Source organism: Trypanosoma equiperdum (genome assembly GCF_001457755.1).
Source record: "Trypanosoma equiperdum strain OVI genome assembly, contig: ctg_983, whole genome shotgun sequence".
Taxonomy (NCBI): domain Eukaryota; phylum Euglenozoa; class Kinetoplastea; order Trypanosomatida; family Trypanosomatidae; genus Trypanosoma; species Trypanosoma equiperdum.
Genome location: NW_027124957.1, coordinates 65,346 through 89,485, shown reverse-complemented (window position 1 = coordinate 89,485; position 24,140 = coordinate 65,346). Strand labels below are relative to the sequence as shown.

Here is a 24,140-nt window from a genome sequence, read left to right as displayed (position 1 = left end):
TAATCGACGCAACACCTTGGTTAAATGTCTGTCGCACCAAAACGTACGGCCGAGTTGCTGTGGCTAGAGCAGCAGCGGGCGAGGCAGTATGAACAGCATCGGAAACGTGTGGAGCAACAGAAACCATGTGTCGACAACAAGACTCCCCGAAATCTAAGCTTGAGCAACAAGCGCGCCCTCATGGAACAAGAACGACGAAAATGCATTGACGAGGAAAACAGACGGTTAGTTGTGAATATGTCCGCTATTATGGAACGTGGAGGCGGCATCGACAACAAGGAACCTTGGCGTCGTACCAACGGCCCCCGCGACGCAGAAATTCGTCGGAGAAGAGAACAGCAAAAGCTTGCGGAGGAGAACTTAAAATTACTTCACCGTTTAGAGAACGTCAAGCCTGTGTATCGCCTTGAAAAGTGGGAAATGGAGCGAGATGAAAACGAGATACTCGTCGACCGAATCAGCCGCTACCCGTATATACCAATGAATAGAAGGAAGGGCGTGGGTGAGTAGTAGATAATGTTCTGCAGCCCCACTCTGCGTGCTGGCTGTTACTTCTTTGCAAGTACTTAGTCGCCCACTTTTACCCCTCTCCCTTGGGCTGCGGCATCCTTTTTTTTTTTTTTAGCAGGCTACCGCTCCACTTATGTATGTATTCTGTGAAGTTTACTAGAGACCCTGCATATTTTATCCGTGTGGCGTCTCAAGTCGTGGCCCACCCGCCATATATGTGAGCACACACGCATATATAAATATATATATGAATCTGATTGTTTGTGAAATAGATGTGTCAACTACTGGGGAAAGAGCAACGACACAAACGGAGGAAACGCCACTCACTTAGCCGACGTTGTCTTTCTCGTGCCTTTTTTTTACGGTCTAACATATGGCAGCTCACAAACTCGTTAATATATGAATTTTTTGCACACGTATCAAATCTTCTTTACTCCTTTTCTTTACGGGGTGCAGCTTCCAATTCACACAGAACAAATAAATAAGCATCCATACACAGTTGCAAGGGCTAAGTGTCCGATCGATGGTTGTGAATTCTGATGGGGTGCTTAAGGACAACTACACAGATGATCAAACATCGGAAGAAGACCCTAACGGTGATAACATAAGGACAAACAGGTCAAGCGATGATGGCCCAAGGAGGGGCATAATGAGATTTACTGAGCCGCTGTTTAGTCGGGTGATACCACACGGTGGAACCCTTTCCAACACTTTCACTTTTGCCTCGGCTACCCTCGGTGGAAGCATAGTCGCCCTGCCATGGGCTTTCCACGCGGTGGGAATAGTGATGGGTACCGTCTACCTGTTTTTGATGACATTAGTGACTGCATACACCGTCACCATTATTGGATTTGTCATGAAGAAGTCGCGATTCAGTGGCTTCGAGCAGATGTCCCTAGTTGTGCTGGGCCGGGGTGCTGCCTACTTGATGTCCGTTGTTATGGGCGCCAGTTGTCTTGGTGCTGCTGTCGCTTATGTCATCGCCGTGCGCACTTTGCTTGAACCGCTACTGCAGCAGTCTCCGTTGACGTCAAATTTTTTTGGAACGACCGCGGGTGTCCGCCTAACAACATTTTTTGTTTGGCTGTTGGGGATGCTTCCGCTTGTTCTGCCAAAACAGATCAATTCCCTGCGCTACTTCTCGGCGATTGGAGTAGTTTGTGTGGTTTACTTTTCAGTCGCCATAATTGCACACGCCACTATGGCTGGAGTACCGAAGCGTGGTGACGTTTCAATGTTTCAGGGTGGAAACATCGCAGTTGAGGGATTTGGTATTTTTATCTTTGCGTATCTATGTCATTGTGTTGCATTCCAAACATACTATGAAATGAGGATTCCCAGTGTGAGAAAATTATTTATTTCAACTACCATCGCCATGATATTTTGCTCTGTACTGTACTGGTTTGCAGGCGTGTTCGCCTATTTGGAGTTCGGCCCGGAGGTTAAAGACTCAGTGTTGTACATGTATGATCCCATCAGTGATCCCATGATGTTCGTTGCGTACGTGGGGCTCGTTGCCAAATTATGTGTTTCCTACGCGATGAATATGCTTCCTTTGCGAAACACAGTGTATTTCCTCCTTCAGTGGGAGATTCAGCAGCTACCATATTGGAAGCACACAGCTGTAGTGACGGTAATGTCCATATTGGTACTTATTTGTGGCATTTTCTTTCCCAAGATCAGCACTGTGTTTGGTTTCGTAGGCTCTGTTTGTGGCGGCCTCATTGGCTTTATTTACCCCGCTCTTTTCTACATGTATTCAGGAAACTGGTCATTGGCGACTGTTGGATGGTTTCACTACATCATGACCTACTGCGTCTTAATGCTTGGTGTCGCCAGCGTGGTGTTCGGCACGGCGGCGACGATTTATGCGATTATCAATTAGTCACACTTTGTGTGAGGTTTCATGTGCGTACGTAATGCCTGGTTTTCTTGGCACCGCAGTTTGTTTGTACACACAAACTTTTGGAGCGTCTGCCCTTTGTTTTTTCGCCGCAGGGCGAGGGGGGAGTTAATAGGAGGGATACGGCGAAAGGCGCGTGTTCGCTGTCGTTTTTCTTGATGTTTCTTCCACAGCTGCTCCTGTTCCCCATTTTTCCACACATAGAAATAGATGCGTCTTCACTAACCAAATGCGTCCAGGGGGTTCGCCCCATATTTGTTTTATTCCTCTCTCTTTTAACGAACATTAATTGTGAATCGTGGTCCCATAGCGGTGAATAAATAACGGATATACCCACTTTGGCCACTGATAAAAGCGACCGTGATAACCTTGCTTGACAGTGAAGGGAGTATGAGTCATATTGCGCTACTGAAAGAATCACAAGATAAGTGCGGCAGGATGCAAAGTGCCATAACGCTCGAGAGGAGGGGAGAGGGAGTGCGGGGTCAATTGTACCAATAAAGTAAGTCGATTCCTATGCTTCCCTGTGCAGCGAATGTGGAAAACGCAGAAGAATTTAACTTTTTTCCTTTTTTTTTTTACTGAAGCCGCGTGACACAATCAACCATTGCTCCATCAAATACGTGGGGAAAACAACAACAACAACCAGACTTACTCTTCGCCCCACCCCCTACTACCACAAAAAGTTAACAGGTAACATTAAAAGTGAAAACGCAGACTAATAACAATAAGATCCGAACATGTTCCGCTGTGTCGTCCGTTTTGGTGCCAAAGACATCCGTTTTGGCACGGAAGCACGTCAATCTATGCTGAAGGGCGTACAACGCGCTGTGGAGGCTGTTGCAACGACCCTTGGGCCTAAGGGACGTAACGTGATTATCGAGCAATCGTACGGTGCTCCGAAGATCACGAAGGATGGTGTAACCGTTGCGAAGTCGATCGAGTTCAAGGACCCGTTTGAGAACATGGGTGCGCAGCTCGTGCGGCAGGTGTGCAATAAGACAAATGACCTCGCGGGTGATGGAACGACGACATCGGCTGTCCTCGTTGCAAGCATCTTTAGCGAGGGTATCAAATCGATTGCAACCGGGACGAATCCCATTGACATGAAGCGTGGTATGGACCGCGCCGTGGAGGTGATCCTGAAGAACATCGAATCTCAGAGCCGAACGGTAACAAATACGGAGAACGTTGTGCAGGTTGCGACGATTTCCGCGAACGGTGATGTTGAACTCGGCAAGCTGATTGGGGAGGCGATGGAGAAGGTGGGGAAGGATGGCGTGATCACAACACAAGATGGGAAGACATTGACGACTGAGCTGGAAGTTGTGGAAGGCATGAGTGTGGACCGCGGTTACATCAGCCCGTACTTCGTAACTGACGCGAAGACTCAGAAGGCCGAGCTTGAAGATGCGTTCGTGCTTGTGTCTGCAAAGAAGTTGAACAACATTCATACGATCTTACCGGTGTTGAATCACGTGGTGCGCAGTGGGCGACCATTGCTGATCATTGCGGATGATGTGGAGAGTGAGGCCCTGACGACGATGATTTTCAATAAACTTCAAGGAAAGCTAAAGATTGCGTGCGTGAAGGCTCCAGGTTTCGGGGACAACAAGGCTGCGATGCTGCAAGACATCGCCATTTTCAGTGGTGCCTGCGTTGTTGGTGAGGAAGGCAGTGGTGTGGAACTTGACGCTGAGAAATTCGACGCCAGCATCTTGGGGAGTGTGAAGAAGGCAACAATCACGAAGGACGATACAGTACTGTTGAACGGTGGTGGCGACGTTGCGATGATGAAAGAACGCGTGGACCTGCTGCGCGGGCTCATTGAGCGCGAGACGAGTGACTATAACCGCGAGAAGCTTCAAGAACGTCTTGCAAAACTGAGTGGTGGCGTTGCCGTAATCCGCGTTGGTGGTGCTTCTGAGGTGGAGGTGAACGAGAAGAAGGACCGCATCACAGATGCCCTGTGCTCGACCCGCGCTGCGGTGCAGGAAGGCATTGTCCCTGGTGGTGGCGCTGCGTTGCTGCGTGCGAGCAAAGCATTGGACGGATTACTACAGGATCAGTCACTCACCGCTGATCAACGGACTGGCGTGCAGATCATCCGTAACGCGGTGCGGTTGCCCGCCCACCGCATTGTTGCCAATGCTGGAAGGGAAGGTGCTGTTGTTGTTGAGAAGGTGCTCGAGAACACTGATGCCGCTGTTGGTTACGATGCGCAGCTTGATCGCTACGTGAACATGTTTGAAGCCGGAATAATCGACCCCGCGCGTGTGGTTCGTGTTGCGCTTACTGACGCTGCGTCTGTTGCCAGCCTCATGATGACGGCAGAGGCCGCGGTTGTGGATTTACCGAAGGATGATGCACCTGCTGCAGGTGGTATGGGAGGCATGGGTGGTATGGGAGGTATGGACGGCATGTATTGATGCTGAGGCAACCTGAGAGCGTTGAGCAGGTGTTGTCCTGGTCATAATGTTCCGCACAGAATTGAACGTCATCATTATTTATTTATTTATTTATTATTATTCAGCTCGTGTTTTAAATTAATTATTATCATTATTATTGTCGCTTCAGTAGGGTTCTAATTCCAGGTTATTCGAGTTGTCGAGTCTGTGGTTCGCGGGGGGGGGGGAGACTCTTGGAGGGAGGTACTGTGTTTGAGATTTTGTTGTAGATATGGATGATAGCGTCAACTTGTCTTTTGTCTTTGGCCTTCCAATCATTATGTATATATTTTTCTGTTTTTTTTGTTGATTTCGCTCCTAGTCTTATAGTGGTCTGTCACTATTTTCGCTTTTTGAGTGAGTTATTGGTTAGCTAAGGTAGCATGGCCGTTGTTCCAGTTTCTCTTACCGTCCCCAACTGTGTGTTGGTCGTAACGCTTCCCGCTTACCACACCTTGCGATGAGTGCCGCTCCGTTTCCTATTCTTTCTTTGGTGAATCTATCTTCTCTTTCGTTGGTGTATATTTGTATACCGGATCTTTTACTGCTGCTGCTTGTCCTGAGAGGTTGATGTCGTAATTCTGTGGTCGGTGCTTATTGACTCATGTTGTGTGTGCATGCTGTTTCTCTTGCGGAGTGTGCGTCCCCCTTCACAGTTGTGTATGCTCGAGTGTGAGGTACTCTTTTCCGTTTCTACTCAACTGGTCCACTTGATGCTCCTTCCACGTTATTTTTTATGAATTTATTTTCCTTTTTTTTAATTACTTCTGTTTGTTTATCTCTTTGCGGATGCAGGATATTTGGTTTAAAGAGCGATGATTTATTCCGTGGTGCGTGTGAGTGTTGCGGGTAATTTTTTTTTGTTCTTCTTTGCTGTGTTGTGCTGTCCTCCTTGTAATGTTGTTTGACAATTCGATGTGACAAAGGGCGAACTTAAGTGATGATCCATGCGTTGGTATGTGAGCTCCTTTTTTTTTTTGGTCAATGAGTGCTGCCTGCCGCAAAAACCGCGAGGTGGGCATAAAGTACTCCATTTGTTGAGGAGATACCCCGCATATCCTTTAAATTAGTTTTGTTATGTACGTGCCTTACTTGGCACCAGAGCGTAGCTATTGTGGTTTTGCGTAAGGGTTATCAGCAACTTCTGCTTTCACGTGCTTACAGTTTCAGCGAGGACAGTAAAACTAATTATGGACTTTAGCATCCCACTCACACACAGTGCTGTGATGGTTACACTCGGGTGTAGTGTCGGTGTGGAATGAACGTGCTTATTTTTCCTTTGTGAGATTTCTTTTTCCCGTTGGCACAAATCACTTTTTTTTTCTTTTTTCTAATAACTAATTCCGCTGTGAAATATTGTCGGTTCGTTGATTTTTCCACGTAGGGAATACATGATATATATTTTCGTTCCTTGTTAGGCACTACTAGATGATGTGCTGATTTCCTTCGCTTGAGCCACTCTATCCGATAATGGCATCGAAAGTGTTTCCAATGTTTCTGCCGGCTTCCTGCACGTTTGCTTGGTGTGAGCATTGAGGTAGTGCCTGTGAAAGCATTTCAACTAATTGTTTCCATCTGTGTGGGTTCACATATATGGTCTGTAGTTTGTAGGAAATTGCACCCATTTATAGTGGAGTGTCACTCCCGTATTTTCTCCCCCTTTTCCCTTTTCCCCTTCAAGCAGGGACTTGGTTGCATCGGTGGAAGCACCAGTGTCTTAGAAGGGTAATCTGCCGTGTCGTCGGTGTGCCGCCTTTAAGTAGTTGAGCGGTACAAGTGGGTGTAGTAAAGTGGTGGTTGCTTGTGGGTGAAAGATGGCACTCCACCTCTGCCACCTGGTGCCACGTGATATTTATATTCTGGTTGCTTTCGCTTTTCTCTTTGCGTCGTGCATCCTTCAGCTTATTGTCGTTATGAGCCGTGTGAGCGGACGTGATGTTGGCATCATTCAGCCCCAGCATCCTGGCACCAGTGGATATAACGCTGTTCACGTTTCAGCAAGCTTTGTGCTGTACCTTGAGGGTGGAAAAAAAATATGTGAGATGAATGACGATGGTGATAAAATTTTTGTGGGTTGTGCACGCTTTGTTTCGTCGTTTCACATGGTGGGCTGGATTCTGCTTTACTCTGTTGTCACCAGTTATCTGTCATTTTTCTTTGGTATGTTCTGTGTGGTTCCCTTCTCCAAAACTACGATGACCGTATTTGCATTGGAGATGTCTCTTTTTTGGGTGCCTTTGCTCCTCCATTCAGCTGCAGTTGGTGTTTTTTGGGGCCGTTTGCTGCCTTCCGCTGAGAAAACTGTACAGTTGAACCTGGGCCAGAATACTGATTTGATGTTTGTGCAGAGTTATATTTCTATTTTAATGTCGGTGTCTCAGGGGTTGCTTACTTTAAGTTTTTTTTTGGTGGTGTTTCGTTTTTTTGTTGCCTTGTGTCGTCGTAAGGCTGTTAAGCAACGCGCCGTTGCTCGTGGCGACATTGACAGGCTGATGAGGTGCCATCTCGTCAATGATGACTGGGAACGACAGAAGGAAGTGTTGGAAGATTACGCTGAGAGACTTATGTTTGAGATTGACATCAGAGAGGAATGTAAGCAAAAAAGTGCGGAGACGCCTTCGACCTCAAATGATCCCACGGATCGTCCGACTGAAGAGGCTCATTTGAATCTCATAGAGGAGAATGTGAGCTGTGAACCTGTGGAATGTTGATTTTTTTCTTTGCAAGATTCTTCAGTCGTCGATATTACTGCTGTTCATATGATAAATTCTCATGTTTTTGTTTCTTTATATTTTAGGGTATTGGTTAATTATGGAAGAGTTGCTGGTTTGTTAATTGTATCTGTGCAACCTTGTCCTGAAGGTTGTAGTGCGTTTGTTCTTCGCCTATGTACACTTGTAGAGCTGAAGATATTTAACTCTGTTATTGCGTAAGATTACTACATTTGTGTTTGTTTAACAGTTTATTGTGATGTTTGTATGCCTCTGGTTATAAAGTTGTGCCCTTTACCAATTTTCTAAATATCTGTACTGGCTTTGCTGGTTTACTCTGCCACTTCTGACTTTTCTTTGTGGTTCTGTGGCTTCGAATTCTAGCAGTGTTCAAAAAGTATTTAGCAGTAAAAGTGTATGTCTCGTACTGACTTTTCATGTGCCATATGCTATGAGGTGGCTAGCGAGCCTGTTGTAACTCGCTGTGGGCATCTCTTTTGTTGGAGGTGCCTTAGCAGGTGGCTTCATCCCCCAAGATCAGCAGTGAACACGGAGTGTCCGGTCTGTCGCGGAAGAGTTGATGAGAATGTTAATGGCGATATTATTCCATTATATGGTAAGGGGAGAAGTGAGGGTGCATCGTCTTCGTTTCAACGTTCTTCGCCGTGGACACAAGGCGCTTCGCACGGGCCGCCGCCACGCCCGGCAGCTGCGAGAGTACCATCCAGTTCAGATGGGAATTCATTTCGACTCCGAGGGGCATTTCCTTTTCTGAGCAGTACCTCTTTTTTCTTTTTTTCTTCCGACCCTTATTCACTGATTGCGATATCTCTTTTGTGGGCTATGTACCAGCTTCCATGGAGGGAGTGGTTGACGAACCTGAGTACGTATTTGGGAGGTGTGAGCAACACTGTGCCTACTGCAGATGAGGGCGGGAGTAATGTGGGTGCCGTGCCCTCACCACAGCGGTCGGACGATTTACACTCCCGAGAGGTGGGTGAGGCAATTACGAGGCACGTGCGAAGCGCAATGGTGTTAGCATTAGGTTTGTTAGCCACATCTTTTTTTATGGTGTGAAAGAAATGGACACCGAAGAGCGTTTGCGGACAGCTCAGTGACCACGTAGTCGCAGTGAAGATTGGTGGAAGTATGAGCACCGTTGAGATGAGCAGAGGGATGAAAAGTATTCAGGCTCTGTGGTATGACGTAAGAGACGGAAAGATTTTTTTCCTGTGGACGTGACGCAGTGGACGGAGAGCTCGTTTGTTTCCATCCGTGAACGACATCGCAACGTGAGTTGTGATGAATGGTGTGAATGCCGTGGACACGCCTACTGAAGAGTGGGTATTCCCCAACCATTAGTACATTTTTCTCCTTTGGGCCACCAACTTCGTGTACGTATGCGTTGTTTTTTCCGTGAAACTTACGCTCTTGGGTCGGCAAATTCTGTGCACCGCTATGTGCATTTCTCTAGTAGGCATTTGCAACACGGGCATTGTAACAGAGGTGACAGCGTGCACGTGCGTGCCCCTGGGGGCGAAGAAGAAGGCATGAGATTTGGGGGGAGATGGGGGTGCGGCTCCCTGTACCACCGGTGAACGTAATTGTGTTGGGTGAAGTGTGCGCGCGTTTGGTGGAAGAGAGTTAGTTTCCTTTTTCTCTTTTATTTTTTCTTGTTCTGCTGGGGTATTTTATTGATATGTTTGTGCGATATCTGTGCCGGGGGCATAAGGAAGCAGTTGTATTACCAGGTCACTGATGATGTGCTTGGCCTTCGCCTGGTGTTGCTTTAACATGAGAGTTATTCCCAAAAGTTTTGTGGTCTTGAAAGAGCAGGGGGAGGGTGCCCCGAAAGGCGTTCCCGGCATGGTCGCTCCGGTAGGTATTGAAGTATGATCAGATGCGTCAGAGCCCGCCAATTGAGGGGAGGCAGAGGTCTCTGCTTTGTGGTACGCACTTTCCGTTGTTTACAACTACGTTCTATCCTCAATTGCCATTCAACAGTTTTCGACAACTGTCCTCCATGTTTGAATCCGTCCGCCCTCTCGTGATTTTTCTTGTCTGTGCAGGAGCACCACCTGGAGATTTAGGTAGCAATGGCGAAGCGTACCGTCAAGATGGGCGTCATGGGGCGCTATGGCGCCCGCTATGGTTCGAACCCGCGTAAGCGCGCCAAGAAGCTGGAGGTGTCTCAGCATGCGAAACACTTCTGTTCCTTCTGCGGGAAGTTCGCATTCCGTCGCAAGGCCGTTGGCATCTGGCGCTGCGATGGTTGCAGCAAGACGGTTGCTGGTGGCGCCTACACGCTGAGTACGCCGAACAACACAACCGTGCGGTCGACGGTCCGCCGACTTCGTGAGTTGAAGCAGAGCAACTAGATGCCTCCTCCGTACTTAAAGTATTCGGTGGGCTTCCAGAATGTTTTTTTTTAGTTCCCGGGGATGCTCCTCCTTTTGTATAAGTGTGCACTTCCCTTAACGTATATATTTGCGCTAACCAAACCGATATCAGAGTATCGGAATTAGGGGGCAGATGGACGGTGAAGAAGGTCTCGTTTCAGACCTCTTTCACCTCCACTACCTCATCCACCCCGCTTGTATTCGTTTTTTTTTTGGTACTTGACATCCCATCTCTTCCCTCTTCCCTTCCTTTCCCCCCTTCATTAACAATGGGAACAATGATGATAATGTTATATCAAATGAAACGATGAGCAATAAGAGAGAAAAGTTGAAAACAGCCTAGATGAGCAGTGAGACTGTTGCGATTCAGACACTCCTTGAGGCGTTTGAGGAATCGAGCGAGAGGATCAACGCCCTGTACAATAAAGTGAAGAGTGCAGGCGACGACTGTAAGGAGCGGGCCACCACCATTGATGTTTTTCGTGTACTGCATGACTGCTTCGTCTTTCATACCGATACACTACAGAATCAGATAGATGCACTGAAGACGTATGAAGAGCAAGAGGCAGAGAACATAGAGGAGGAGGTCGAGGAGCTAGAGAAGGAACTGCATTTGCTTGATAGAATTTCTCGGGGATGTGACGATGCTGGCTGCCCCCTGCCGTCCGTGAATGATGTTTCTTTGGCCGCGTACCAGGCGTTTGTTACGCGTTCGGTAGATTTATCCGCGCAACTGTCAGTTATGCTGGAGGGATTACGTCACATACTAACACTTACTCCACCCCGTTTATCAAAGGCACAGTCTATCGTCACGTGGCTTGGTGTGGCAAATAAGGCGACCTGGTCGGCCAAGGAGAAGCAACTAAACGCGAGTTGGAAATCACTAGAGGAAGATGCGCGCCTTGCATCTGCATCTATGGACGAGCCATCGCTAGTTGCCGTGCGGCAGCTGTTGTCTGATGTTATGCAACTTGGGAAAAAAGCGGTTTCCGCCGTCGGTAGCGGATCGAGGGCTGAGACTGAACGGGCTAGAGATGTGGAGCATCTCGGCAGCCAACAGCGCCGGTTGGTGTTGTGGTGCCGACAGCAGCAGGCTAACCTAGATGTACTGACGGAGCCTGACCACATCCAAGAGTTCTGTAAGTCGCTTCTTGAGCACTATAATGTGATGTCAGATAATTACCATGTAGTGCTAGAAAAGGCTGAACCGTACATGGATAACGAAACTGTACAGGAATGGCTGCTGGAGGCGAGTGAAGCGTGGTTACACCTTCAGGTGAAGGCGCTTGAACAGTTCCGGCGTACCCTGTTTGAGGTGCACCAAGATTCCTTGTTGGAGGACCAGGTGGAAGGTCAAAGCGCATTCTGCCTGCAGTTAGGCACAGTTCTCGGGGCGCTGGAGTGTACATTGACCCCGTGGTGTGAAGTAAGGTCATCTGCGTGCGGGCGGTGCATCCAACTCCTTGACAGTTGCAGAGAGTTACGGGGGATGATGCCCGAGTACGAGAAGCTCTCCCGCCAGCTTTTAGAACTAACAGATCGCTTGAGAATCGACCGCGAGGCATACGATTGCTACAGGGCAGCCGCGCTCTCCCATGTGACATATCTTTCGTCGTCTGCTGAGTTGCTTGCGGAGGCAGCGCGTCGCAAAGGAGAATATAAGGCATGTGTCTACGAGTTACAAGAGTGGGCGGTAAAGAAGGTTCGCTGTGATTCTTGGCGCAACATCCGTGACAAGGTGCGAGACATAAAGGATTTGCTTGAGCAAGATCAGCTACTGCAGAGGCACAGAGGGGAGCCGGTTTAATTTTGATAGGTGGAAATAGAATCTTTTTTCTTGCACTTGGGCCCGTGTCGTCGCGTTCGTGTGCGGAGGGTATAGCTGAGATAGTTTAAGAGGGAGAGCATGTATCCACACATTTGCATGTGCACCTTTACTTCCCTTTGATTTTGATCCGTTCTCCACACTAGGTTTTTCTCGACTTACGCTGGAAGGCAAACTACCTACATGCGCTTCAGTCATGCGCTCTTTCTTTTGTTTTAATGGCGGCTCTTTTCCCGTGTGCACTGGCTGCGCTGCCAATCAATTGTCCACTTAGTACTCTCCGTTGTGTGGTCGAGTAGATTGGTTTCCACAAGAGGCGAATGCCGGCATATCGCCATATTTTCTTTTCGATGAATTCTCTGAGATTATTCGCATGTTTCCTTTCTCCAATTCCCGTTCTTACCACAATTGTTGCTAATTTTGTATATATTTGTACGTTGCGACTGCACTACTTTTCAGACTGCATCGTGGCGTACCCCGTAGGCTCTTCTCGTTTTTGAATGCCACCACGGACCGCTGCTGAGCGCGGTGGAAGGAGAAAGTCAGTCAAGGCCCCGCCACCAGTTGATCCTCTAGTGGAGCTCACAACTTTAGAATCGGTTCATGACGCGTTGGCGAAGGCCGAGCGACTTCGGAACTACTTCCAGGTAGAGCGTGACAAGGTGAATGACTTCTGGACGATTACAAAGGGGGAGGTGGAGACTTATCGCAATCGGCTGTTCAATGCGGAGGCGAGCATTGAAGAACTGGAGCGGTCACACCAGGTAGAGATGAAGGTATACAAGCAGAGGGTGCGTCACCTCATCTATGAGCGGAAGAAGAAGGCGCAGGCGTGCAAGGATGAAAGTGACCGTCTGCTTCGCGAGGCGGAAGACCGGCACCTCCAGCGCATGAATGAGATACAGGCTAAGCTCCAACAGCAAGACCAGCAGCTCCGGGCAGCAGCGGCTGACCATGAAATGAACGTGTACGAGAAGCGCGATTCGCACAGCTACATGGTAACCGTTACAAAAACACAGAGTCATGAAAAGGAGCTCGCGCGACTGCAGGTATCCTGTGAGGCCAAGTTAAAAGTGTTGCGGGATGAACTGGAGTTAAGACGCCGTGCGGAGATTCATGAGATTGAAGAAAGAAAGAATGAGCACATAAACGCCCTCATTAAGCAGCATGAAGAGAAATTTCATGAAATGAAGACATACTACAACCAAATAACCACAAATAACCTAGAAATCATTCATTCCTTAAAGGAAGAAATAGCGCAGATGAAGCAGAACGACGAGCATAATGAGACTTTAATGTATGATATTGATCGGGAGAATCAAAATCTTGTTGCACCGTTAGAAGAAGCTCAGCGTGAGGTTGCGGAGCTGCAGCAGAAACGGAAGCAGAATGAACAGAACAAGCGGGGTCTCGAGGTCACTCGTGTTAAGTTAAGGTCGTTGCGTGAGGAGATTCGCCGACAGCGTGAAGAACATCAGGCCTTGGAGGAGCGTTACGCCTGCGTGCACCGGGAGCGCGAGGAGCTCAAGGGGAAGTTTGAATCCGCGCTCCGGCAAGCGGTGATGGTAGTCGAGGAGCGCAATGAGGTTCTCCAGCAAAAGCTTATCGAGTCTCACGCTCTTGTAGAGGAAAGGGATGTACAACTTGAAGGTGTTTTGCGCGCCATGAACCTCGAACCAAAGACGCTGGAACTCATCGCGACTGAGGTCGACGAATGGCTTCAACGAAAAAATCAACTGATAAAAGACTTACACTTTGAGCTTAAGAAAGGAGAAAAGTTGTACAGCGCGACGTTGCTCGAGATGGAGAGGCGTTGCCAGGCGGCTAACATTGCTTCACTGCCACGGAGCAACTTTGAGTAGGTGTTGTGGTTCACACGTTGGTTGTTCCAAGTTACGGCTTTGTTGCAGCTCGCATTCGCGCGTGGGCGTGGTGGGCTGTTTTTTTTTTCGTCTGTCCTGTTGCCTCTTTCCCCTTTCTAGTGGGCCACTGCGCTTCCTATGGACCTGTGAATGTAGAACTACGCGTCACACGCCTTGGTATGTATGTTGTTACGTGCCGGATATAGAGACAGTTGCTGCTGCGACGAGCGTCGTTGTGAGACGCGTGAGTGATTGCGAGGCGAAACCTATAAACATTGAGGCCGGTTATCATTCGTAACCTCACTTTATTGTCATTTCACTACTGTTTCTCGTTGTCCAATAAGTGTAACACAGGCCGCAGCGCCTTTGCTGCTACTGGCTTCGTAGCGGAGCCGCTCGTTTTCTTTGTCCACTCCACTTTTTTTTTCCGTGCTTGTTTCTCCCCTTTCCCTTATTTTCTTATTTTTGCGACACAATGAACACTTTGCAGCAAGCTTGGCACCATTGCTCGCGTACGTCCTTGCGTGTTACTGCGGAGGGCCCTTGAAGGCGGAGAAGTACAGAAGGGGATTACTATCAGAAACTGTTGGGTTGTGTCGGCGGCTCAAAACTCCTTGTTTTTTTGCTTTGTTTGTTACTGTGTCCCCAAGTATTGGCTACATGATGAGTCGAAGGCCGCCGGTAGGTGTTTTTTGTGTAGATGTTGAAGAGCTTTTGAAAGCGACCGCCAAGTTAAAAATTGACAGAGAAAAAGTGGATGACCGCAGTCCTACGTTCTCCACGAGTGGTCCCCGCGGCTCATCGACCAAAAGATCAAGTGCCAGAAACAGTGGCGGTAGGGGAGACTGTCCACATTCTGTGCGTCCGGGGTCGATGTCCAGTGCGGGTGGAGCACACTCACCCAGGAGCAGTGCAGGTCGCAGACGTATGCGAAGCCGGAAGGCAAAAAACCGAGGCCTTAAGGCGGGCGTTGAGGACTATACGCCATTAGGAAAAGAGCGGGGTGAGGATGGGCACGCCGTTGCTAGACCACTTTTTGATTTCCCATCGCCAAACATTGTTAACACAACCACTTGCAGCACGTCTAGAACTCCGATTTGTGGTGGGTTTCGAGATCCAGCCTGCATGCAGACGGGGGATGCTTGCAACGACACCATTTCTTGTTGGAAAAATGGGGATCAGGCAATTCGGGGCCCCGAGAGTGATTGCACATTTAGCTCCCAGCTTCAACTGACAATACCTCCGGGTGCTGATGAGGATTCGGTGGGTCCCGAGCAGGAGGAAAAATTTCGGCTTCACGACGGCACGGAAACCGCTGCGCCACCGATAACCCCTGAACGTGTGGATCCTGTGATAAGCAATGTTATGCAGGCAATGCAAAACCGTCTTCTAGGGGTGTCAGCTGCGTTGTGCCACCGAGATGCAGCGCCTAGGGATGGCGGCACTGGTTTTACGTCGTCAGAGAAGGTTAGTTGTGGGCAGCGCATCTCTAACGGGACCAACAACGTGGCCCAATTTTCTCGGAAGGTAAATGACTCTGTATTTCTTTCCCAACCGAGCATATACGGTACTGAGGACTCTAAGAAGGCAGCTGGATCGTGGGGGCCACCGCAGTCGCTCCAAGCCGCGCGTACGCCACGTAAACTGGCCGCAATTGGGAAGCATGGGGTTAAAGAATACGGGCAGCCACCCCGCCTTCGTGATGCACGCGGCGTGGAACGTGTTCTCATTACGGGTGTCGTAACGAAGGTACCAAAGCGTGCGACGAGCTCTCTTGGGGCTCCCCAACTCGCGAAGCCGCTGCTGACGCCTGTCTTCCAGAACATTGCGCGGAACTTCGCAGAGAAGAGCAAACGGCCCAAGCGCTTTTAGTCCCATTTGGTAGTGAAGGTGCGATCAGAATTTGCACACGGGGAGTTTGTTTGATGCGAATCCTCGCAGAAGTTTGTGTGTGTGTGTGTGTTTGGGAAGGTAGAATGTATGTACGAATGCATGTGCGGTTCGCGTAAATGTGAAAAGTGCCAGTTTATCATTGGGTCTGAGTACGCTTGACATCCGCCTTGGAGTGCTGTTTATTACTTCCTTTTTTCACTGTTATCTTTATCTGTCCCCCTTATGTGCCATCTTACCCCTTGGTCCCCTTCCCCACATTTTCCCCTCCCACAAGAGGTGGAGATCCTTCATATGTTTGGTACAGATGAGACAGGGTGTTCATGTTTGTAATCATTTCTATCTACGGAGGACCCAGTAGGTGCACTTGTATGGGATTCTGAACACTTTTTTCCTTTTTCACTCTTGGCTCTCCGCGTTCATTTTGGCCAATTTTCGAAGCGAGGAAAAAGGGAGGTGAAGGCAGCGATTCGCGAAGAAGGGAAGGAAGGGACTCCTCACCGGGATTAAATCACCAATAGCCACTATATAAGAAACAGTATTGTTTGAACCCTTTTCACCTTAGTTTTCTTTAGTTTGGCTTCGTTTTTGCTCATTCTCACTAGAATTTCCTTCTACCTATTGTTTTTGTACGTATGGATTCTTTCGCTTCGTACAACACCAGGAACCAAGTGCGGCGACGTGCCGCATCCGTGACGGCTCGATCTTCATTGTCAAGTGGGGCGGACCCTTCACTTGCGCGGAGTCGCCGACAAATGTCAATGTCCCAGCAGCCTCGCCGTCTCACCGTCAGAGACTTATGGGAGAGGGCTCCGGAGGAAGACAGGTTGTTGTTCACGCAGTGTGTGAGGCGGGTTCAGTGCCGATTGAAGGAGAGCCTCAGTTCCATGAATTTTCTTAGAGAACTGGCATCCTATTATACGCGCACGGCACCTTTAATAAATGGTTTCCCATTTTGTGTTTCCCTCAGTTATGCCACATTTCTTTTTCACATGCAAATGCCGCACGTGTGCATTGAAGACATACAGCGATATGCGCAGCTGATAGCAACGGCAATTGACATTATCCCTGATACCCAAAGGTCGGAACACCCGTTTGTACGTGATGTGATACGTGGCGATGTTTTTGGGCTTTCTTCCCCCTCCCTTGAGGGGCCTGCGCACTACGTGGTTCTTGTGCCGAGTTTGCAATATCGTGCGTTCTCTCTTCTTGCTGTCACGCTTGTGGAGCATGGTGTCGTCCCCGTTGACATAATTAATCAGTGGCAGCGGAAGCTGCGGGAATTGTGCAGGGCCACATCGTCACTTGTTTCCAACCGTGCATTGACGCTTATTTTAAAAACAGCTGAGGAGGTTGATCGAGAAGAACAAGTAGAGGTACTGATGAATGTGATTCGCTCGAGTCCACGGAGAATGCATGTTGAACAGATCGTGGCATGCTATGAGCGGTTGAAGCGGGCTGCTCCATGCATCAGCACAGGGCCGATGTACGGGCGGTCGCTTTCAATTCGTCTAACTAGCGTGTTTCTGACCCTTCGGTCTCCTATTCGGAAGGAGTTCGTGGAAAGTTTTTTGTACCCAAGTCTCTGCAGTGAAGATGTCAAGGACACGCTCAACCAACCTGCGGTGCGAATGCACCTGTACCGAAAGCTGCTACGTCTATGTACGCCTGGCATGGGCACTAGTAACCCTTATTACTTGTGTATATGTGCGATCATTCAGCCGTTCCTGGATGATGTCACGGAAGGATCACTGGAGATTGTGAGCTTGGTGAAGTGCTTGATGCCACATGCAGCCTACTTTGTAGCCACCTTGACTCTGGATACGCGTTTACAGGCTGAAGTACTCGCGGGTATCGTCGTATCGCTCGTGGGCAGTTGTGCGAGAGTGATGAAGAGGGTTCTAATGAACTCCCCCGTTGCTCGGGCAGTGGAAAGTCCTGCAACAGTATACAGCATTCTTTTCCTTCTTCGCGAAGTCGTGCGTGGCTGCTCTATTTCGTCGTCAGAGCGTGCCACCCTTATGTTGCAGTGCATTGGGGCTGTCGCTAACCCAAGCGTCATGAAAACACTTGGGAAGGTGACAAAGGAGGCGTTTGAAAAGTTTTTGCCTAGTGGCGGAGATACCTGCAACTCTCTTGTCGGAGGTGGTGCCTTTCCCTATATTGTTGATCCGCAGTTGCTATGCGCAGAGATGGATATGGTGTTGCACGGGAGGCACGTCTGTGAGGCAATCGATATTATATTGCAGCACAATTGGAATATAGGTTCCATTTGTGCACTGTGTGGTGAAACACGGGGACAGTCACCGCTCTGTCAGGCAAGTGGGGCAGCTCATTATGTGGGTACCGCTTCCTTGGGACGTGTGTTGGTCACCATTACTGAATGCGCAGGGTCAGAGGTTGTCAGGGAAAAGTTGAAAAGCCTGATGTGTGACTCATCCAGGCGATTGGACAGTGCAGTTCACCTCTTGCTATTTCATATTTTTGCTCATGCCGGACCGCACCGCAAGGAACTTTATCTAGAGATAGAACCTTACATCCGAAGCACGTTGGTGGAAGTGCTGAATAAGTCGCGAGCTTTTGGTGTGTTGGACAGTGAGGAAAGGGCAAGCTTGCTTACGCTACACGCAAAATTGGTTATATTACTAGGCAATGCGGTCGACCGCAGCCATGTGGATGCATTACTTCAGGCCCTAAGTTGCATTCAGATACATAGCAATCATGACGCTCTTGTACTTTGGTACTTGGCAAATTTACTGCTGCGCCGGGGAGGGAGTAATGTGGATCTTCTTCCGACTGCTCCGGATGAGAACAATTACTGTGTAGAGTACCCGGACTGCGCCCCCACATGCAAAGAAGCCGCTGACAACGCCCAGTTGCTACTGAAGATTATTCATCGTGCTCACTATTTCAGTCCCCAGATGCGTAAATTGGTGGGTTGCTGCGTATGCAAACTCATCCAAGATTTCAACATGCAGGCGGACAATATCATTACTGCCCTGCTTTCTCCTTTTGGCTCCGTCCCTGTCTCGTTAAATTCACTTGTGGAATACGCCCTTCCCGTTGGCGCCAACAGCACCTTCTGGTCGTTCTTCCTTCGTCAAATGAAAACATCGGCCCCTGCCCGTACGGCACTCCTGGCCAGCTTTGTGAAGAGTGTTACAAGGCGTTTCAGTGTTGCTTCGCCCGTTTCTTGTATGCCTATTACTGGTGAGGAAACAACAGCTGAGCTATTTGCTGTCATGGCGTATGAAACAGTCAGACGCTGCCCACCCCTCGCGCGCGTTGTGCTTCATTTGTTAACGAGTTGGGTGAAACAAACTCGTAGCACACCCGGTCGCTTTGTGTCTCTTGTCTACACCTCTTTGCAGATGGTTGTGGTAATCTTTCGCCGGTCCGTGGGTGCTGACGTGGCTGAGGTGGGGGCGGAGACACGGCAGGATGCCCACCACTTTGGAGAGGCAGTCTCAAAGGCTGTGCAGGAGATAAAGATGCAAGTTGGACGAATTAACGATATGGCTAGGGAGATACGTGATGAGAATGTGGTATTTTTTCGCTTGCTGGTGAGGCTGCTGAAGCGTACAAAGTTTGTTGTAAAGGAGACCGTTGGTGAGAGTTGTGATGAGATTGCGGACATGCTTGGTGCTGGTGATTCACTAGATAACGAAGAAGAGGAGGGGGCGGGGGTGTCTGTCGAAGTGTGCGACGTCGCCCAGCCTGATGGCACGCCCTATCAGGGCGGTGAATTGTTTTCCTATTCACTGGAGGAGTTGCAACGACCATCAGACGACAATGTGTTCGACGACCTGACGATGTCTCATGGTGATTTTGATGCAGTTCCCGCACCGATACCGTTGCACCTTCAGCGGAGAAACGAGCAGAAGGTAGAGGTGACACTAACACGGCGCCCCCACGCTAACACCACATTTTCCAGCCAACTCCAGGATACAGTGACATCGTCGGCGGACAGTCTTTCACCATGTTCCAGTGGAGGGTCGTGCGGCTTACCGCCCGCGTTTGACAGCGGCACCGGGGCTGCCGACGCGAGTGGTCGTAAACAAGGCGGTATTACTCCTTTATCAAAAGCACAGGAGAGACTCAACGAATCATATCGCCAAGCTGAGGGTGCTGAAACCATTCTAACGGGGAGGGCTCCAACGGTCTCGAAAGGGATCCAAACTAGCCCTCAGGAAGGACAAGTAAAGAGGATAAACCCCGCGACGAGTCCAAATGGACAGCTGAGCAACGTAGCAGCTTCTGCTTTTCCCGAGGCGGTGCTGGTTGAGAGCAACCCTGGTCGGAGTAAACGGTTTTCTGAAATGCTTAAAGAGGCATCTACTGCCATCGGGGACATCGGTGCAAACAGCACGTGGCATGAGATGAGCGTGTTCAGTGAGGGTGACGAGGAACCTATTGACGATACAACTGTGCCACCTCTACAGGGAACTAATTCTGCGAACTGTGTCACCGTCCCATCGGCACTTGCTCTTCAGTTTTTTGCTACGTACCAAACCGCGGGGGATGTCTTCGATGAGCTTCAGCGACAGGATGAACGCCGACATTACGGGGAGTGCGCTGGACCTCCAGCAAGACGGCAAGTGTTGGCCACGGAGGGAGAGAGGCGCGGGGATCTTGCTGTGTATGGTTTTGACAGGGGTACCGCTTCCCAACACAACCTTGTGTCCACTGCCGCGGTCGCTCCTCATGCTGCTATTCTTCCCGTTGTAGTAGAGGGGAGGGCCAACAACTACGACTTGCCGCATTCGTCCCGTCCGCAGGTTCCTGGGAGGCTTGTGGTGGCCCACGTTAACATGGTGAACACGGTTGACCGCAAGAGGGCACAAGATGGAGGTGAGGCTGAAGGGAGCGCTTGTCGCATGACCGCGGAGAAGAAAAACCGCGTGGAAGGGGCTGGGGCTGGTAATCCTGGACAGCTAGTCACATATTCCCCCCAACCTGAGCAGGGCCAAAATGGTGGCCACCACGACGACGCAAAACAGTGCTATGAAAATAGAGGCGCTACAACCACGCTTCTGCCCCAGCAGGAGACTTCCGCCGCTCTTCGTGAGCTGGAGGCGTTGCTGGGACATAGTGGTGCGACAAGTGTTTCCCCAACTTTTGGTGGAGAAGTTGCCACTACTACGTCTGGCGGTGTAGCCATGTTTCCTCAGGGTGTCGTTCCACGTTTTTTTGTGGAACAGGGTACCGGGACAACTACGCTGGAGTTGCGGCAAGCCATGGGTGCACGAGATCCAAATGGCGTATCTTCGTTGACGAACAATGAACGGAGGGTGCGGGGCAATGGTATAATGGGGGCTAATGTCGATGGGGAGGTTGGTAACACCTGGCGCTCCGATGTCACAGCGCCCCCCGTGCCTGAGTATGCTCGCGATCCGCAATATTCGTTGGAAATCGTTTAGGCTGTGGTTTGGTGTGGTGTGAATTGTGTGTGTGTGCGCACAAATATTACATTAGACGGAGATATGGTAGCGGTTCCTTATTGTAATGCCGCCTGTTATGGTGCTCGCGCGCGATTGTCTGAGCGTTTTCTTTTTGTTTCTCCACCTCTCTCTTCACCCAAGCTTTTTTGTTCACTTTTATTTGTATTCTTTCCCCTTTTCCTTGTTTGTGAGGTGCTGTAACTTTATCTTATTCCATATTCCTCTATCCATTGGGGTGGCCTCGGTCCACTTGTACTCATTTTTACGGATGTGTCGTCTTCATTGTCCGTTGTTTCTGCTTGCAAAACAACCGTTTTGCGCTGCATTCAAAATGGGCCCTCATCCTTCGAAGCCCGATAGACGTATGGGTTCTGGAGATATGGGTGCACCGGTCGAAATGCCGGCACGTTTATAAATAACAGTGACAATAAAATCGGAACAAAGTATATATGAAGTGGACCTCTTAGAAATGAATGAGGAAAAGGAGGGACACTTAGATGAGGCTGTGAACCAGATGAGTGTGTGAGAAGTTGCTGCTTCGCCGTGTTACTGAGTACAACCGTAGAGTAAAAGAGAGGGAAGAGATGGAGGGAGTGATTGTGTGTCATGGGACACACAAACAACTTTTTTTGTTTTTCACTGCTTTGGTGGATACCTTCCTTCTGTTTGCTTATGCACTACACGTTCTCCTCATCTGTTCCGCATGCAGTATTAGCGCATGGGTGCTGCTTTTGCAGTGAGGGTTCCCCGCAAACGTTGGGAACACGAAACCGAGCGACGTCCTTGCGTTTCAGTTGGTTGCGTGTTCACTGATGCGGCTGATGACGTGAAAAAAAAAATTCAAACCCTAGATCACAGGCTGCCGCGGTCAGGAGCACCCGGTGCCTTTAATGTTTACTATTTTCGTTTCGTTTTTGACCTTAACGTGAATACAGGGATGTTTCCCTTATCGTACAGTCTTTGGTGGGGCCCAACGGAAATTCCAAAGGAGGTAAAGGTATGATAAAACTACAGGCACCTTCATTGTAATTTGTGCAATGTCGGGAATGCTTTTGCCTCGGGTAAACTCCCTTATTCTCTAACCTTTGTTTTTTTTTCCTATCTTGATTATCAACCACGTTCTGTTCAATGATGTTGTTAATAATGTGGCAGTGCGTAGGTGGAACCTGAGGGGCGTGCTTGGAGAGCGCAACGGGCTTGTTGAAACACAGTCAGGAAAGCCATGGCAGCCATGCAGCGCTACTTGATGAATACGTCTTATTTGAGTTCTCAACTCAAGGAGCTGCACTCGCTGCATAACCGCACCGTGAGCGACTACGGTGAACTTGTGGAAAACCTCACGAAGGAGTGCTCTATCCTGTGCGACGTTATACCAAATTACAAAATATCTGCAACGATCGAAGAGGAGGATGGTGGTCAGACCGGTCGCAAGCAGAAGGAGGTGTATCAAGTGCAGAAGCTGGAGCACGAGGTACTCGTGCAGTATGAGCACTTCCTTCAGCTTTTGCGAAGGCTGCAGAGGAAGCCGCACCCGGAGCAGCAGGCGCTCGGAAGTCGCTTGTGTGCACGACTGGTCCCCCGTGCGTCTGAGTTCAATCATGCGGACAAGCTCTTGTCGCTGGCAGTTACGTTTGCAAATGCGAAATCAACGCGTGTGGCACGACCGGCACTGACGGCGCTCGCCGAGTTACTCGACGGACAGATGGTTTCTGATGCAACAGAGTGCATTGTCTCAGCGCTTTTAGATATTGTTCGTAAGCAACATTATGCCATGAATCCAAAGCTCCTTAATTTGCTTTTGCATATACGGGTGGCGATGGTGGACATGCACCGCCGGGACTTGACAGAGGAAGTGGCGAAGAACAAGCGACTGAAAAAAGAAGACAAGGAATTGGCCCGCCAGCTACAGAAGAGCAAGGCGAGGCGCGACCGCGCTGAGATTGTCGTTAAACAGAGCCGGATCTTGCATCGTGTTTTTGTCATTTACTTGCGCGTACTCGAGGCGTCCAAATCATGTTCCCAACAGCATCAAACGAGGATCCTTGCTCCGGCGCTTGAAGGCTTGGTGAAGTTTGCCCCTCTCGTTAATGTGGAACTCCACCAACAGCTCATTACGGCGCTTAAGGATCTTGTAAACGACGAGGCTACCTCTGTCACTACAAAGTTGCACGCCCTTGTGTCTGTGGCTTCTCTTGCGCAGAGGGACGCAACAACGACGGCAAGCGACTGGCGGGTGGACCTTAGTTATTTCCACGAGGTGCTCTTCCGCTGTCTCCCTGAGGCTCTTACCCTTCCGAAATGTGTTGAATCAAATAAGGGGACAACTGGGGAAGGCGGGGATGGAGACGATGACGGGGATGAAGTTGCCTCCCAGGGATCTACGTCATCTGCTGGTTCCCTTTCTTCGCAGGCCTTCTCCATAACGGAGTCCATGGCACAGGAGAAGTTTGTGCACTCAAATGCATCGCGGGAGTGGACATTTCGCGTTGGCCTCGTATTGCGTGCTATGGACCTTTTGGTTTTAACCCAAAAGCACCTTCCGGTGCCACGTGTTACGGCCTTTGTTCGCCGCATAATGCAGGCCATTCCTTCGTGTCCGCCCCACATTGGCCTTTCTTTATTGGCTCTCAATCACCGCCTTATGTTGCGGTATCCGGCGGTCAGTGGGATTGTCATTGGTGGTAGTGACAACTTTATAGCAGGTCGTGGTGTGTACACACCTGGGGCGACGCAGATTGCCTCATCGAACGCTGATTGCAGCTTCACTTGGGAGTTGAGTCTTCTAGCAAAGAGTTTCCATCCAACGATGCGTAACGTAGCGGAGGTGTTTTGTAAACACTTTTACAAGGTTTCAAAGTTGACGCATGGACAGGCTCCGGTGGTGACAAAGCAGCTGGACGCTCTTGGACCGTATGAGTTGTTGGAGTCGCATGACCCGTCGTCGGGGGAAATTCGGCCGCCGCCGCCGCTTCCCGAGACGATGAAACGAAGAAAGTATGGGAAATTAACGGCCGGTGTAAAACGTGCTCACAATGATGAGGCATCAGATCCCGCTGGTGAGTAGCGCCTATCGCACAAACGACATTGCAGAAACACTTTCTGATCAAAAAGGTACACGTTTAAAGATTCAGGGGCGTGGTATGGTGCGATTG

General features: G+C 49.5%; 11 protein-coding genes across 11 annotated transcripts; all 11 read left to right on the top strand.

The window, feature by feature from the left end:
• Window positions 1-24: 24 nt before the first annotated feature.
• Window positions 25-510, top strand: TEOVI_000880600 (KIAA1430 homologue, putative; the record flags this gene model as incomplete). Its single annotated transcript, XM_067227500.1, has 1 exon — window positions 25-510. The coding sequence occupies one exon, from the start codon at window positions 25-27 to the stop codon at window positions 508-510; it is 486 nt and encodes a 161-aa protein (XP_067083601.1).
• Window positions 511-1,033: 523 nt separating this feature from the next.
• Window positions 1,034-2,395, top strand: TEOVI_000880500 (amino acid permease, putative; the record flags this gene model as incomplete). The annotated part of the gene is made up of 1 exon (XM_067227499.1): window positions 1,034-2,395. The coding sequence occupies one exon, from the start codon at window positions 1,034-1,036 to the stop codon at window positions 2,393-2,395; it is 1,362 nt and encodes a 453-aa protein (XP_067083600.1).
• Window positions 2,396-3,153: 758 nt separating this feature from the next.
• Window positions 3,154-4,842, top strand: TEOVI_000880400 (chaperonin HSP60, mitochondrial precursor; the record flags this gene model as incomplete). The annotated part of the gene is made up of 1 exon (XM_067227498.1): window positions 3,154-4,842. One exon carries the CDS (start codon window positions 3,154-3,156, stop codon window positions 4,840-4,842), a length of 1,689 nt encoding a protein of 562 aa, XP_067083599.1.
• Window positions 4,843-6,674: 1,832 nt separating this feature from the next.
• TEOVI_000880300 (uncharacterized protein) lies at window positions 6,675-7,571 on the top strand (the record flags this gene model as incomplete). Its single annotated transcript, XM_067227497.1, has 1 exon — window positions 6,675-7,571. The coding sequence occupies one exon, from the start codon at window positions 6,675-6,677 to the stop codon at window positions 7,569-7,571; it is 897 nt and encodes a 298-aa protein (XP_067083598.1).
• Window positions 7,572-7,988: 417 nt separating this feature from the next.
• On the top strand, window positions 7,989-8,648 carry TEOVI_000880200 (ring finger containing protein; the record flags this gene model as incomplete). Its single annotated transcript, XM_067227496.1, has 1 exon — window positions 7,989-8,648. The coding sequence occupies one exon, from the start codon at window positions 7,989-7,991 to the stop codon at window positions 8,646-8,648; it is 660 nt and encodes a 219-aa protein (XP_067083597.1).
• A 1,019-nt stretch (window positions 8,649-9,667) lies between these two features.
• Window positions 9,668-9,949, top strand: TEOVI_000880100 (60S ribosomal proteins L37, putative; the record flags this gene model as incomplete). Its single annotated transcript, XM_067227495.1, has 1 exon — window positions 9,668-9,949. One exon carries the CDS (start codon window positions 9,668-9,670, stop codon window positions 9,947-9,949), a length of 282 nt encoding a protein of 93 aa, XP_067083596.1.
• Window positions 9,950-10,313: 364 nt separating this feature from the next.
• Window positions 10,314-11,777, top strand: TEOVI_000880000 (uncharacterized protein; the record flags this gene model as incomplete). Its single annotated transcript, XM_067227494.1, has 1 exon — window positions 10,314-11,777. One exon carries the CDS (start codon window positions 10,314-10,316, stop codon window positions 11,775-11,777), a length of 1,464 nt encoding a protein of 487 aa, XP_067083595.1.
• A 518-nt stretch (window positions 11,778-12,295) lies between these two features.
• TEOVI_000879900 (trypanin) lies at window positions 12,296-13,657 on the top strand (the record flags this gene model as incomplete). Its single annotated transcript, XM_067227493.1, has 1 exon — window positions 12,296-13,657. The coding sequence occupies one exon, from the start codon at window positions 12,296-12,298 to the stop codon at window positions 13,655-13,657; it is 1,362 nt and encodes a 453-aa protein (XP_067083594.1).
• A 660-nt stretch (window positions 13,658-14,317) lies between these two features.
• On the top strand, window positions 14,318-15,529 carry TEOVI_000879800 (uncharacterized protein; the record flags this gene model as incomplete). The annotated part of the gene is made up of 1 exon (XM_067227492.1): window positions 14,318-15,529. The coding sequence occupies one exon, from the start codon at window positions 14,318-14,320 to the stop codon at window positions 15,527-15,529; it is 1,212 nt and encodes a 403-aa protein (XP_067083593.1).
• A 653-nt stretch (window positions 15,530-16,182) lies between these two features.
• On the top strand, window positions 16,183-20,967 carry TEOVI_000879700 (kinetoplastid kinetochore protein 1; the record flags this gene model as incomplete). The annotated part of the gene is made up of 1 exon (XM_067227491.1): window positions 16,183-20,967. One exon carries the CDS (start codon window positions 16,183-16,185, stop codon window positions 20,965-20,967), a length of 4,785 nt encoding a protein of 1,594 aa, XP_067083592.1.
• A 1,243-nt stretch (window positions 20,968-22,210) lies between these two features.
• On the top strand, window positions 22,211-24,052 carry TEOVI_000879600 (CBF/Mak21 family, putative; the record flags this gene model as incomplete). Its single annotated transcript, XM_067227490.1, has 1 exon — window positions 22,211-24,052. One exon carries the CDS (start codon window positions 22,211-22,213, stop codon window positions 24,050-24,052), a length of 1,842 nt encoding a protein of 613 aa, XP_067083591.1.
• Window positions 24,053-24,140: the final 88 nt, after the last annotated feature.